The 15899-nt window shown below is 48.1% G+C and overlaps 1 protein-coding gene across 1 annotated transcript in view; it reads left to right on the plus strand.

Annotated features, from left to right (window-relative positions):
* Positions 1-443: 443 nt before the first annotated feature.
* The window catches only part of Tg (thyroglobulin), a 213545-nt gene continuing 198089 nt past the window's right edge, over positions 444-15899 (plus strand). Inside the window, exons 1-8 of the mRNA XM_015486500.2 lie at positions 444-809; positions 1782-1890; positions 2957-3054; positions 4133-4336; positions 4681-4840; positions 12400-12506; positions 12978-13121; positions 13308-13493. Coding sequence (XP_015341986.1) covers positions 743-809; positions 1782-1890; positions 2957-3054; positions 4133-4336; positions 4681-4840; positions 12400-12506; positions 12978-13121; positions 13308-13493 — 1075 coding nt within the window. The 5' untranslated portion in view covers positions 444-742. The remainder of the gene's footprint in view (positions 810-1781; positions 1891-2956; positions 3055-4132; positions 4337-4680; positions 4841-12399; positions 12507-12977; positions 13122-13307; positions 13494-15899) is intronic.

Genomic DNA, 15899 nt, shown 5'->3' on the forward strand with positions numbered 1-15899 from the left:
ACAAGTGTGGACACATGGTTACTTTGCTTTCCACTTTGCTGTCTAGAGAAAGAGGACCCATGAGTGTTTCCCAGGTCACACGGATCAGGAGCGAGGAGTGGAAGCTGGAACCCTGTCAGAGCCGCACTGACAGACACGTGCTGTGAAAAAAGGCCAGGTCCTGCTCCCTGGAGGCCAAGAGGAGGAATGGGAACGTGTGGACATGGCTTCCCTCATTCACATTCTTACACCCTGTATTAAGGGGAGCAGGATTTTGCCTGTTTTGTTCTCTGCCATAACGTCCTTGCTAGAATAGTACCTTCAAATCTTGGGCTCTAAAAAGAAAATACTGGAGAGAGGAAGGGGGGTAACAGAAGGGAAGGGCAGGTCAGCAGGTGGGAAGGAGACTTGGAGGGGCAGGAGAGGGAGGGGAGGCTTTCCTCCATGGTAGGCATGGTTCTGTCACCACGAAGCTACACAACATTGAGCTACGTGTAAAGTCTTGTGAAGCCACCCCACCCTGTGCCTGCATTGCTGTCTAGACAAGGTTCTCATGCCCCACTGGCCTCTTGAGGGTCTTCCGTGGGTGCGGACGCAGGTTAGAGGGGCTCCTTGTGACCAGCAGAGAAAACAGAGTGAGCTGCTGCCCCTCTGAGAGCCCTTGAGTGCAAGGACCGTGCCAGCCTCAGCTCTATAAAGTGCCCCGGTCAGAGGATGAGGGTGGACAGTGCTCTTCCTCTTCATCCCAGGAAGGGCCAGGAAAATGGCCCTGGTCCTGTGGGTCCTTGGCCTGGTAGGCTCGGCCTGCTCCATGTCAGCCAACATCTTTGGTGAGTTCTCCAACAGAGTCCATGGAGCAGGGGAGGGGAGGGAGCTTTCCGGCCCCGAGTTGGTTGGCTCCACTCCGCCCAGGGCATTTAAACATGTGCCATCTGATTTAATCCCCACACAGAGGCCGGCTGTGTGCAGATGGAGACACAGAAGTTCAGAGAGGTTACCTGAATGGCCCAAAGTCACAGAGATGTGACTGGTAGAGAGGAGATGGGAAACTAGATCTTCCCAGTTCAATTCTAGCTCTCCTCACCCTACTCTTATGCCAGATTTTTGACACTGGCATTAGATTTTTTATCTCGTTAGTTACCCCACAGTCTATGTCATGCATTTGAGTATTTGAGAAGTCACTATCAGGCAGTAGAAAAAATAATTTCCCCGAGGAGTGGACTGGACCCCGGTTACATCACTGGGTCAGCCACATGGTGTTTGACTTTGAACTGGTGCCAGCCCTCGGTGCCTTCATTATGAGTACTCAGGAGCACTTCCAGTGATTTGGCTGTGATTCCTGAGTAAGATCCCCCTGTTACAGGAGCTGTCAATGAGGAACAGGCTTGTGGAATCTGTTAGTTCCTCTGCACTCCCCTGTGTGTGGACAGGCTGCCTCTGCAGGGAGTGGCTTGACAAGTTCAGGAACAACTTCCTATTGGCCTTCTGACCTTAACTCACCAGTGAGAGTGGGGTCCTGGGTTGGGTTTATTCTGGAACTCTTCCTTCCCAGCAGTTAACCTTGGGGCAGGTTACTTTTGATGCCGAGTCTTGGTGCCGCATGGTGAATAGAACGTTATGGGTCACTTCCAGGGGAGTGTGGAGGACTCATGAGCTGATGTCACCCTGGGAAGAGTCCAGTATGCAGCAAGGCCGTTATGATTCATGACGATGCTGCTAAAAGCATCTGCACTTCAGGACCTCTCTCTGCTGCTGGAGCCCCGCCTGTACCCTCCTTTCATGAAGTACTTCCCTTTGCTTAGAATACCAGGTGGATGCCCAACCGCTCCGACCCTGTGAGCTGCAGAGGGAAGCAGCCTTTCTGAAGCGGGCGGACCACATCCCCCAGTGCTCAGAAGATGGTGGTTTCCAGTAAGTCTGACTTCATGAGCTCCCACAGAGCATCTTGCACTAACACACTCACACAGCTGTGCCCTCCAACTCCTCAGTGTGGATGAGATGTGGCCCCATCATTTGGAGGGGGCCTCTTCTCTCTTCTCCAGGACATCTGACCTGGAGAGCCCCAATCCAACCCTCGCTACTGACTGATCTCTTCTCTCCTTGCCAATATTTTTACTCTGATTGCTTTACTGATAAGTGTGTGGCCTTTTAATAAAGAGAAGGAGGGAGCGCCTTGGTGCCTCCCCTGCTCCCAGTGTCTGTCCTCACAAGGAATCTGGGTAGCAGGAAGCAGAAGCTAGCTGGCTTTCTGTGTCTAGGTTCGCCTCTGGCCCACCCTGCCTGGCTCTCAGGGCGGCTCTGGGCTGCCATGTTCCAAGTGAACTCCCCTCTGGAAAGGGTCTTGGCCACTGTCCTAACACAGGCATGGGCCCTGGGAGTGTCGATGTGTAGTGCAGGGGGGAGCTAGATACCTCTTCTTGCAGATTCCTCTGAATGAGCATGCCACCTGTGTCCCCTCCACTCTTGCAGTCACGCTGAGTGAGGGGAACTCTGTCTACACAACTGTGTTCTGACACACTCATGTGAGAAACACCCCCAGTGTGGTCTTGCACTCTCTTCACGTGCCTAGCCTCACTTTGTACACTCCCCAGAGCGTGCAGAGATCTGCTAGTCCAGGGCTAGGACCCCTGGGGACTCCAGGAGGCGAGGAAGGAGGAAGAGGGTGCCTCGATTCTGTCGGCAGGCCATATTTAGGTTCCCGGTTCCCGCCTTTCTTTTCTGGCCACTTGTAGTTTCAGGTCTGCCCCGTCCTCAGGGCTTGGTAGGTGCTCTTCTCTTCTCCTGGGCACCTTCTCTTCCACTGTAGCCACCGTATGAGTCTTGGCTTAGCCATCACTTCCCTGGGAACAACCCATGCCTGGCCTGATCCCACCCAGTGCATCCCCACATAACCAGCTGGCCCCTGGCCCCAGCAGGTGGGACCCAGCCTATGGCTTTGGGAGCCTATCATAGTGACACCTCCTATGTCTCTCCACAGGACTGTCCAGTGCCAAAATGATGGCCGCTCCTGTTGGTGTGTGGGTGCTGATGGCAGGGAAGTGCCAGGCAGCAGGCGGCAGGGAAGGCCAGAGGCTTGTGAGTGTGGACCGGGCACCCAGGGATCCAGGGCCTTGCCAGGACTCCTGGTGTGCGGAAATCAGCAGCGGACTGGGGGCAGGGGGCAAAAGTCTGCCCCGGGGCTGCTGGCTGCCCTGGTTAGAATAAAAGCCCCTGCATCCACACAAGGCCCTGTCTCCTGAGGAGCTCTGTGGAAATCAAATGAGACATTCAAATCACCTGTTCAAAAAAGGTCCTCCCAGGTGCCAGGAGCTGAGCCTGGTGTCGAGGGAGCAAGAGTGAGAGACAACAGGTGCCCTGAAGCCATACAGTACAGGGAGCGTGTCTCAGAGGGAGCATGGCTCTAGGCTTTGGGACTTGGGCAAATGCTGTGTAGTAAAAACGATTGCTATGGCAAATAGTCGAGGTTGTTTGAAGCCAATCACCTTAGAAAGTGAAGTGGGGCCTGAGAAAGCCCCATAGCCACGTGACACTAGAGCCCCAAGCTGAGCCATTAACCCCTGCAGAACAGCTTTCTCAGGCTCCACTTCACTTTCTAATGTCAGTGGGCTGGCTCCTCGCAGTCAGGTGGCATGACCTTGGCTGGGCTGCAAGCCTTCACTGAGCTCCAGCCCCTCACTGCAGCATGAATATCCATTCTGCCTTCTGGTGATGTGAGGATTGAACACAAGCATTTAGTAGGGATTCAACAGGGGGATGGTGGTTGGCCTCAGTTGCTCTCCCTCAGGGACCTGGAGGAAGGCCTTTCAAATCTGTAGATTTGGAATGCGAGGCACAGAGTGGTGGAGTAGCTTCCCAAGGTCACACAGCTAGCCATGATGAAATCCACATCCAGACAAGCTCTGTTAACAGCTGGCCTGAATCTCCCCTGCAGTGCCAAGGCCAGGGAGCATGCACTTGATCCCTGTGGTTCTAGTGAGGTCTTCCCTGCTCTGACTCAGATCACAGGATGCTAGAACCCTCTGAATGAGGGTCCTGGGGTTGCTGTCTCCCTCTCAGCTGTGTCCCTTGGGGAGGGAGCAGCCATCTCCATGGCCTTGGCCCTGGACAGATGAGTGCCCTGCAACACTGCTCTGAGGCTGTTCTTGTCCCCTAGGTCTGTCCTTCTGCCAGCTGCACAAGCAGCAAATCTTGCTGAGCGGCTACCTCAACAGCACGGCCACATCCTACCTCCCTCAGTGTCGAGACTCAGGGGACTACTCGCCTGTGCAGTGTGACCTGCAGCAGGTGCAGTGCTGGTGCGTGGACGCAGAGGGCATGGAGGTTTACGGCACCCGGCAACTGGGGAGGCCAACACGATGTAAGTCTCAGGGGGCATCAGCACCCCCAGGGGTGGGGGCAGTTTTCCTCACTGTAAACCAAGCCCTTCAGGTCTGACAAAATGGGCAGAGAACCAGGTCCTAAGAAAAGGAAAGCGTGACGAAGGCAGATTTTATTCCAATACTTCACAAGGTAGACGACCCATGCGCTCTGAAGCAGAAGTGGGATTCCAATGAGTGCATGTGAGTCTCCTGGTGCGGGTCTTAGTCACTGTCGGGGTCCTACCTGTCACACAGGCAGGATCAGCACACGCATCTCAACTGCAGAAACACACGCACCTCCCCGTCCGCAGGAACTTGACATTTTTTTCCTGAAAATGTTTAGGTCCAAGGAGCTGTGAGATAAGGAACCGTCGTCTTCTCCATGGGGTGGGAGACAAGTCACCACCCCAGTGTTCTGCAGATGGAGAGTTTATGCCCGTCCAGTGCAAATTTGTCAACACCACGGACATGATGATTTTCGATTTGGTCCATAGCTACAACAGGTAAGGGCAGCCATCCCTTGGGGTCCACTCATCACCAGACCCTTGCTGGATGAAGCTCATACTCACATTGGGAGCTGGTGGGCCCATATGTCACACACCCAGCCTGGTGAGGAGTGAAGAACTGCCTACAGCTACAGCATTTTTAAGCAAGCTGGCAATTTCAATTAAAAAAAAAATATATGTGTATATATATATATATATATATATATATATATATATATATACATATATAGTATAATTTATAATTGCAATTATAAAATATATATGTATATATATTTATTTATATGTGTGTGTGTGTGTGTATTTCTTCTGGCCCAGCCAGCCTGTAAAAATTACAATACCAAAATGTGGGACACATGTACTAAGTGCCTGCTACATTACTTTCATTGTAGCAGAAAATGGGGGAAAAAAAAAACGATCATTAAAAAGTGGATGGCTGAAAAAATGTATATATGCCATAAATATTTCAGCAGACATTCAGAAGAGTGTGTTAGAGCTGGGACAGTCAACTTGGAGAGGCTTCCGTCTCTATCAGATTATGTGACAAAAGTTTTAAAATCCAAGTAATATAGCATGATTTGATTTTTAAGAAGGAAACAAGCAAAAAGATCCTCTGTATGTGCTTATATAATTATGCTAGTGTCTGCGTAGGTCTGCAGGGATAGAGATTTGAATAAGCACACTCCACATTGTTAACATTGGCCACTTAGATAGTCAGGGCTGCTCTTGAGAAGGGGTTGGGGGTGGGCAGAAGGAGGGTCAGCAGAAAAAGACAAAAGAAAGCATGTTTAAAAACATGGATATAACTATGTTTATGGGTTTTTGTGAAGAATGCTTATGTATGCACTTATGAATTTTTTAATTAATTTTTTTTATTACTGGAAATTTAACCCAGGGGCACTTTACCACCGAGTTACATCCCCAGTACTTTATTTATTTATTTTATTTTGAAACAAGGTCTTGCTAGGTTGCTGATACTGGCTTTGAATTTGCTATCCTCCTGCCTCAGCCTCCCAAGTCAGTGGTATTACAGGCATGCTCCTCCTGTGCCCATGGGAATAACTTTAATGATTTAAATAACAAATATAGAGTGATAGTTGCTTTATAAATCTGGATAGCCAAGAAACTTCTGGCTATTCAACATGGGCACCTCAGATAACAGGATGCTAGAACTCTTAAAGATGCCTGTAGACTTCAGATGGAATGGAAGTGTATAGAGTAAAGTACTAATCTGTGAACACTGGCAGGAATTCTGCTGGTGAGCTGGGGCCTTCATGTGGCTGGCCTCCTAAAACACATTTCCCTCCCTGAGTGAGGGGAAATTCTCACAGGCTGTGCCAGAGAGGCATCACAGAGTAGCAACCTGTGTTGGTCCCATGGATGGGCTTTGTTTGAGATGCATAACAGTGTAAAAATCGGGACTTTTTAGTAGATTATACCCTAAGTTTTCATTTTTATAGGTAAAAGTGTAGTTCAGAATTGACAATTTCATATGTTTAACCTAAAGCCTAAACTTTCAAATTTTTGGTTCTAAAGAACCAGGGCGGGGGGCTACTTGCTTTTCCAAGTGGCAACCAGATGCTGGGCCTGAGCCACCCTCCTGGGATCAAAGCTCACCCTCTGCTTCAGGGTCCCTCTGAGCTTTTCTTCCACACTCCTGCCAACTCCATCCATTTGCCTCACTCTTTGGCCCTGTAGCTTTTGCCTTCAGGGCCTGCATTCCATCTCTGCCACTGCATAGCAGGGTGTCTTGGTGTTCCCATCTGTGAAACGGAGGGCAATCCCTGCTCATTAGTCCACAGTGAAGATATGACGACAAACCACTCATGAACCATTGGGGACTGACAAAATTGTAGACTATCATTCATCTGTAGGGAATTCTCATGCATCACCCAGTTTCACACATGTAGCCTGGATTTCCCCACCCAGCAACTAGAGAAGAGTCTGCCTGTGAGCACGTAGGAAGCTCAAATGGCCTAATTACCCAACACTCATAGATGCAACCAGTGCATCCTCAATTCACATCATTGCTCACTATATCCAGGGAATTTTTCATCTTTTATCTACTGTTATACTCATGGACATGATTGTGTCATCAGAGTCTCCAGAATGCAAACAAGGAATCTGAAACAGAAGGAACTCAGGAAGCATAATGATTGTGTTCCAGAGCTGTCTGTCTCCTTTAATCCATGAATTCTAGTAGAATCTGTCTCCCCTCCCCACCCCACCCCCTGGCATGTAGCAGAGTCTTGCACACAGCAGGTCCACAGTAAATGCTTACCGAACAGGAAGATGCACCAAGGAACTGCGCACGCAGGTGCCCTGTTAAGGTGATGAACAATTCACAGCTACTTCCACAAGAGGGCAGTGTAGTTCAATGCAAAATTGAGAATGAAGCATCTGTTGGTAAACAGGCAAAAAAAAAGTTTCATCCGGAAATGAGCTCCTTCCTTTCTGGTATGGAAGTATGTCTCAGAGAAAGTTCTGGTTTAGGAAGATCACGGGAAGGGTTGGCGGTTTGTTACTGCAAGCCCAGCAGGAATCAGGAATTCTCTGATCCTTACGTAGACCTGGCCAGTCCCAGGCTTAGTGACTTTTTGGGGAGAGTGGAAGGAGCCCTGGAGGCCACCCAAGAGTAAGCTTAACACCTGGGTTGCCAAACAAAACACAGGATGGCCAGTTACAGACGGATTTCAGATAGACAAAGGGTGATTTTTTAAGCCTGGAGTTTGAAAAGAATGCCCAGGGTGAGGGAAGAGCAGAGTGGGTGCTAGGAGACAACTCTGACTTCAGACGCCACGGCAGTAGCCAGGCATGTGGTGGGAGCCCACTGTCTGCAGCAGGTGATGGAGTGGGTGATGGGAGATGAGCAGGACTGGAGAACCATTTACCAGGTGGAATCTGAAAACTGTCTTGAAGAAACAGATAGGGAAGTGAGGGAGGGGGAGAGTCTGTTTTCCATGAGAATACGTTTGAAAAGGAAAGTCACAATTTGACTCTCTGAAGGGATTTCCTCGAGGAATTTAAATGGAGATGTGGTGTCAGGCAAATCAATAACTAAGGTTACTCAAACCTCTTAGCAACATGCCTCTCCTCAAATGCCATCCTAACAGTCCCGTGAAAGAGGGAAGGTACCTCTTAATATGTGCCAAAATTGGAATATGGAAAAGACCACATGGAGATATCTTGTCAGATGATTCCTCTTATACCTTCACAGGAGCTCTCTGTGATGCTTGGTCATACTCAGGCACTGTGCTGGGCCATGGACCCTCTCTTAAGGAGCACCCACTGGAGTGCAGGACAGAGTCAAATGTGTTGCTAATTTAATTGGTGGTTAGGTTTCTGGAGGAAGCACCAGAGAGAGGAGGCAGAGAATCTGAATATGGGTTGTTGCTGCCTGAGCCCAGAGGCATGAATCCTGCTTTGCAAATGGCCTGACTGGATGTCTTGGGGGTACTAGCATCGCGATTCCACTGAGCTTTATTAAGTCTGGGTTGGCCACAATTTGAGCATAAACTCAGCAATGCCATCACCTGCTTCTCCTCTAGAATTTTCTTTTGGAAGATTCTTCTATGATCACCCTGAGATGATCAACAAAACGCAAGCAACCTTTTCCACTAGATGCAATGCGTATTACTCTGCATTGATTTTATCTTTTTTCCTTCTTCACATATGCCCAGAACAGGATAAAAGCAGAAAATAGAGGAAATTGTGAGGAGGGCAGAGTAAGGGTAAAAAATAAGAATAGGTCAAGGTGCTGGTTAGGTGGCACATGCCTGTAATCTCAGCACCTCAGAAGGCTGAGGCATGAGGAGAGCAAGTTCAAGGCCAGCTTCAGCATCTTAGTGAGGCCCTGAGCAACTTAGCAAGACCCTGTCTCAAAATAAAAAATAAAAAGGGCTGGGAATGTGACTCAGTGGTAAATCCCCTCTGGGTTCTATTTTCAGTATCCCTCCCCACAAAAAGAATAAGTCAGGGCAAAGATTGGTAATTGGTTTGCTCATATCAATCATTCTGTAAAGTGATGACAAGTGTGAGAGCTTTCATATTTGTCTCTGAACGCTCTATTTCCAGAGAAAAGATGTTATTCAGTTTCTACCAGATGAAAAGAAGCCCGTTTCACAGGAGAACACAATGTCTTTCTCCTATTGAGGAGGACACATTGGTCCTTGGGTCCTCACAAAGGTCCTCACAATATGCCATATGCCACATGGGGCTATATGACCTGACAATATCCTAGTACCAATGAGCAGTGAAACCTCTGGTTTCCTAAGGCCAGTGCCCATGAGAAGCAGCAGAGACCATATTTCCATGCACTGTATTTCAGAGACACTGCTGCTGGTCCTCAGCATTCTCCACTGTACTTGCATCTCTGTCTGACTGCCAACATCTGTGTTTTCTCCTCTGCCCACACTGGTCTGTCTTCTACCAGAAGTTGGAGGCATTTTAATAATCTTTCTGGACACATTCTCCGTTCTTCCTTCTCTCCTAGTTGAGTCGCCCTTCTGGGCTGTAGAATCCCACTCAAACCCACCACCTCTAGCAGTATTCTTTGGCCAAACCTAGCTGACCTCAGTATATGGATGGAGCCAGGGCTGTCTTCTTTATCAGGTCTTTCAGTTCTGTTTCAGAAGTCTGAATTTCCTTGGTTGAAATGGGATATAAAATCAGATGAGAGGTTGAAAGCATAGCAGAAAACTTCCTGCCCTGGTGACAGCAAGTCACCAATGACAATAGCAGAAGCAATGACAAAAACAATCTTGATAGGGCAAATTATTATGCTGGAGGTGCAGTCCAAAATTCATAGATAGTAGCATCATTTAAAAAAATTATCCACAAAAATCAGGTTGTAGTAGATTGGATTGTAGGAACACAAGAACTTGGAATGATCTGGAGCTTAGACTTCCCATTGGTGGCAGGTTAGGCCTCCAACATGTTGCATTTAAGCATAGTCTCACCATCTGGCCACCCTCTGTGTTGAAAGAGCACTGGAAGTGACCTCAGGATACCTGGCCCAGCTCGGTGAGCTTGGCTTGACTACCTCACCACTCTGAATTCCTGATTTCTCATTTGTGAAATGGAGATGTTATAAAAGGACTCTTGTGAGAATTAAATGAGATAAAAATGGTGAGGGCTTGGCATCAGTATCTGATTGTTCAATATTTGTCATTTTTGAAGAGTGATAAACAGCAATCATCACGTGTGGGTAGGCCAGGACAGGAATTTGGTATGTCCCGCTTCAGGTCCTTAGCTCTTCTCACTAGGTACAGAATTGGGAAGAAGGGATTAAAGATGACAGCACAGAACATCTGTCCCAGGGGTGAGAAAAGACAGCCCTAGTGACTCAGGCGATCTAACCCTAGAGCAATCTTCCCGGGAGGATAGGATGAGCCTTCCTCCAGCGAAGCCAGGGCACCCTCCAGGATGCAGGCAGAGATACCAGAACGTGAGGTCCACACCACGAGCACAATAGGTGCAGGCAGTTTGTAGGAGCATGCCTGCTAGGAAGGAGGGGTTTTGACCATAACACGGCTGAGTGAAATGACGAAGACCCTGGAGGCCATGTCTTTCCTGGGCAAAGAGGCCAAAGTGGGCCTCTGGGTCACATCAGGAGAGCATAACCTAAGAGTGACATGAAGTCCCTGCACTTCATGCTGGAATAAAGCCTCCAGGTAACTGGTCAATGTACATATCCAACACATGTATCTTCAACATCTATTAGATGCCAGGTGACACGAGGTGTTGGGAATGCGGTGGAGACTGTCAGAACACACCCATGTACCTCGCCGTTTAAGAGGGTGGAGCCAGGTACAGCCAAGCACACAATAAGTGACACCACTGATAGAGGCAGCTATCATGTGGTGGCTAAGAGCAGGGTGAGCACACCAGTTCCCACCTCTAGACCAAGACGGCGACACACACCTCACTGTCTTTATCTCTAGAATGGTATAAAAATCATACCTCCTTCCTTTTAAAAGCATTAAATGGATTAAATGAGTCAATATATACTAGATATTTTACAGACTGTGTTTTGCAAACTAGTGCTCAATAAATAGAAACAATTCTTATACCATTGTTAGTACTTTTAGAACTGAATTTCTTCAGTTTCCAAAAAACAAACGTTTTTCTTATGTGCTTCCTATCAGTGGCAACTGGGTAAAGTAATTTTTGAAACACTCTTATGGTAACATTCTTTTTTTATATAATCCACAGACACACAATAACAAACCAACAGCATGAAAAAATCCATAATCTTGCAGTGTTTACAAAGCTTTTGTTTTGCACATTTATTTCCATTTAAATTAGTTAATCCTCATTGCACCCACATGTCCAGAATCTGGGCAGCTGCACACATCATGCAATGTCTTGCAGTACCGGTTTCCATAGTGGTTGCTGCAGTGGGTGCACGCCATCTTATACGCACTGCAGCCTTTCTACATACGCTGTCATGTCCACTTTTAGCTAGAGTTCTATGTAGCTTCCTCATCTCTGGTATTTGGTTCCATTTAGGAGATTGACTATGCTTCTTTAATTTTTTTTCCCCATCACTGACCATCTGTTAGTGCTGAGAGCTCTTACTGTGTGAATTTACTGCGTGGGGGTCCAATCCCCAACATAGGTAGAAATCATGATGAGGCCCCAGGTGTTAGTTATATAGGGATTGGAAAAAAATGTATCGATATTGTGTAAAGATGAAAAATTCCTCTCTGGTCACTAAAACATTGCCTCTGGGAAGAAATCTTCAATCTGGCTTTCTATACTTTAGATTCCTATTAGTTCTAGAATGGGGACCCAGCTGATGAGCTTCTTGTAGCAATTGACAGGGTACACATGACTAACACTGACTTTTCCTCAACTTAAGGAAAGAGATGGTGCCCTTGTTTGTAACATCACATTGATTTTGTGTTTATTTTTCAATATTTATTTTTTAGTTGTTGGTAGACACACCATATATTTATTTTATATTTATGTGGTGCTGAGGATCGAACCCAGTGCCTCACTCATGCTAGGCATGCACTCTACCACTGAGCCACAACCCCAGCCCGATTTTGTGTGTGTGTGTGTGTGTTTAAATAAGAAATGAAAATTTTCTTCTTAAAGATCTCCTATGAGAGAATTTTTTTCAAACTCTTGAAAAGTTGTAAAGATCCTTGAAATCATTTGATCTCACAAAATTAGATCATCTACAGTGTACTACATTTGCAAAGCAAACTTGGTTTTTTGTCTCTAGAGTTACATGCTCACAGAAGAGCCAGTTAAATACAATGTTCACTCCCTGGTTTCCACCGGGCCCTGAGAGCTGTGTTCATGGACATAAAAAATGCTAACGGGTAGAGACAGCTCAGCCCAGTTTTCCTTTACCAGGTCGAGCTTTGCTCTCAAGGGTAGACAGATTGGGAAAGAAATGCACTCACTGAAGGTGCAGAGTGAGTGGCTTGCGAGCTACGGTACACATTCCTTCTCTGAGGGAGAGGAGGTGGCCACATCTCTTTGGATGGGGACAGCTGGAGCTGCTTCCCTCCTATGAAGTGGTGACCATGAATCCCATTCCCCCTCAGGTTTCCAGATGCATTTGTGACCTTCAGTTCCTTCCGGAGCAGGTTCCCTGAGGTGTCTGGGTACTGTTACTGTGCTGACAGCCAAGGGCGGGAACTGGCGGAGACAGGTGAGGGAGCCCCCTCAGGCCCCCTGAAGGGGAGTGGGATTCCATGATGGAGAATCATCATGACAAGTAAAGCAGAAACCGTGATGCCTGCCTGTTCCCCTGCCAGGCTGCTGTGGGTGTGGTGGGGCAGTGGCCTTTGCAAACATTTCCCTGTAGTACACTGAATGCAGCTGCTGCTAGCCCCCAGAGCACCCCCATTTGTGCTAAAGGGGAGAATACAGCTCTGTGCTTGGTGAGCCGCCACAGGATGGACTTCCACTGCTCATTCTCTAAGCAGATGCTTTGTGCAGTGAGCAACCTGCCCAACTACACAGGCAGCCCTGATTTTGGAAATTATTAAAGTATTGTTCAGAACCAATGCATGATGCTGCTGGTAAAGGCTCTGTCCCTCTGGATATCTGTTAACCCAGAGAGGTCAGGGCTTTGTTTCTGAATGAGTCCCTTCCTGAAATACTGGCTGCCTTTGCTTAGGTTTGGAGTTGTTACTGAATGAAATTTACGACACCATTTTTGCTGGCCTGGACCTGCCTTCCACCTTTGCTGAAACCACCCTGTACCGGATATTGCAGAGACGGTTCCTCGCAGTTCAGCTAGTCACCTCTGGCAGATTCCGATGTAAGTACAGAGCGGTGTGTTTCTGCTAGAGGGAACAGGCTGGGTTTAGGACTGCTGCAGTCTGCAGGGCTGCACCTCCACTTGAGTAAGGGCAGGGATGTAAGAATTCACAGTACCAGAGAGCAGTGCCTGCTGTGGGCGCATGGGCCTTGTTCCTCTCTCCTTTACCGCACCCATCTCTTCTAGGCCCCACCAAATGTGAAGTGGAGCGGTTTGCAGCAACCAGCTTTGGCCACCCCCATGTTCCAAGCTGCCGCCGCAATGGAGACTACCGGGCAGTACAGTGCCAGATGGAAGGGCCGTGCTGGTGTGTGGATGCCCGGGGGAAGGAGATCCCTGGGACTCGGCAGCAAGGGGAGCTGCCATCTTGCGGTGGGTCTCCTCTCCTGGGGTGGGGGCCTGTCCTCCTCTGACCTTCTCAGGTTCCATCCACTGTTTCTGGGGACTGTCCTCTCTCCAGCCCATTGATTAACTGCCTCCCGAGTGCCCTGCTGGCCCTTTGAGCTCCGTGTGCCTGAAATGGGGTTTGTTGCCATAAACTTTCAACAGGGTCTCATCTTGTGTCCGACCTCGAGAGCTCAGGGGATATCCAGGGCTCAGCGGTGCCAGGGGGGAAGGGTGTCCGGGAGCTGAGGGAGCATAAAGGGGGACGTCTGCCAGCGCTGTGCCGCGGGTGTGAGGAGGTGGCGCCTGGGAAGGGATCTGGACGGGGTGTCCCTGGATCCTGAAGGAGGAAAGGGAGGACAGGGTCTCCATAGAGAGAGCAAGAGAAGGAATGACAGGCATGAAGCGCAGGCATGGCTCTGCTGAGGGACACTGCGTCAGAAAGGAGGGTAGCGAAGATACCTGGAGTCTGACCAGGACCTGCTGGGCCCTCTAAGACTTGGGAAAGCCCAGGCACAAGACAAGGGGTTCTTACATAACAGGGCTCCGGCCTTCATGCTGGAGGTCAGGGGAGATCGAGGCTCCAAGCTGGAGAGGCCTTGATGGGCTTTGTGTGTAAGCCGGTCACCCCAAAAGGTTAGAGCAGAGACTGAAGGGCACAATGGACTGGAGGCCAGGGGCCAACCAGAAGTTCACTGTGGTGTCCTGGAGAGAGAGGTGAGGACTTCAACCCTGAGCTTATGATAAGAAGTCGTCACAACCTGGGCAGCTTAGAACGACCATGGTGCATCATCTCACAGTTCTGGTGACTGGAAGTCCAAATCATGGGGTCAGTAGGGCCACACTCTCTCTAGGGGCTCTACACGGGGGTCTCCCCTGCCTTCCCCAAGCTCATAGTGGTCACCAGAAACCCTTGGCATTCCTCCGCTGGGCTGGCATAATTCCAGTCTTTGCCTGCATTGTCACGTACTGTCTTCCCTCTGTGTTGGTGTCTTGTCTCTTTTCTTCAAACAAGAACATCCGTCACGTTGCATTAAGGGACCCCCCCTAGTCCAATATGACTTGATCTTACTTAACCAATTATATCTACAATGACACTTTGCCAAATAGGAATGGATTTTATAACTCTGGAAAGAATTTTGAGGGACACTATTCAATTCAGTATAGAGACCAAATATGAAAGTAGAAGGAATTATTATGGTTTGAGTATAAAATGTCCCTCAAAAGTTTACACATTGAAGATTTGGTTCCCAATGCAGCAGTGTTCAGAGATGGGGCATCTGGGAAGTGTTTGGGCCATGAGGGCTCTGACCTCGTCATTGGATTAATTCACTGATGGATTAATAACTGAAGAGACTATTGGGAACTATAGGAGGTGGGGCCTAGTTGGAGGGAGTGTATCCTTGAGGGCATGCCCTTGGGGACTATATCTTGTCCTTAGCCCCCTCGTCTGTCTCCCTGCTTCATGCTGTTGTGAAGTGAACAACTTTGCTCAGCCATGTCCCTCTGCTGTAAGGCTCTGTCTTACCATAGGCCCAGGATAATGCAACCAGCTGACCATATACTGAAACATGAGTCAAAATAAATCTTTCCTCTTTTTTTTCTTTTTAAATTTTTTAGTTGTAGTTGGACACAATACCTTTGTGTTATTTATTTGTTTTTATGTGGAGCTGAGGATGGAACCCAGGGTCCCTTACACACTAGGCGAACGCTCTACCACTGAGCCCCAGCCCCAGCCCAGGACTTTTGTCACAGTAATGGAAAGCTGACCAACACAGGAGGGAAGGCTATGAACTTGAGAACTCTCACTCGGCATTCCAGCAAGAGTGTGTTCCCTCTTCCCAGTGAGATCTTGCTGATGGGGTCAGGGAGGAGCTCTCACGGCTTTCAGGAAGACTAGGGCTTCAGGAAGACTTGAAACAGGGACAGAGGAATGTGCGTCTTTGGGTAACTTCAACATGGACACCTTAACATTTATTCAGTAGTTCCTGTTAAATCCTTCAATCTCTCCAACTTAACACTTTGAGTATTCTGCATGGTGTTTACTTGTATTCTTTTTTATTTTTTTTTATTGGTTGTTCAAAACATTATAAAGCTATTGACATATCATATTTCATACAATAGATTCAAGTTGGTTATGAACTCCCAATTTTACCCCAAATACAGATTGCAGAATCACATCGGTTACACATCCACATTTTTACATAATGCCCTATTAGTCACTGTTGTATTCTGCTACCTTTACTATCCTCTACTATCCCCCCTCCCTCCCCTCCCATCTTCTCTCACTACCCCATCCACTGTAATTCATTTCTCTCCTTGTTTATTTTCCCATTCCCCTCACAACCTCTTATATGTAATTTTGTATAACAATGAGGGTCTCCCTCCATTACC

The sequence above is a fragment of the Marmota marmota genome, unplaced genomic scaffold (assembly GCF_001458135.2).
Source record: "Marmota marmota marmota unplaced genomic scaffold, marMar, whole genome shotgun sequence".
In the NCBI taxonomy this organism is placed as follows: Eukaryota; Metazoa; Chordata; class Mammalia; order Rodentia; family Sciuridae; genus Marmota; species Marmota marmota.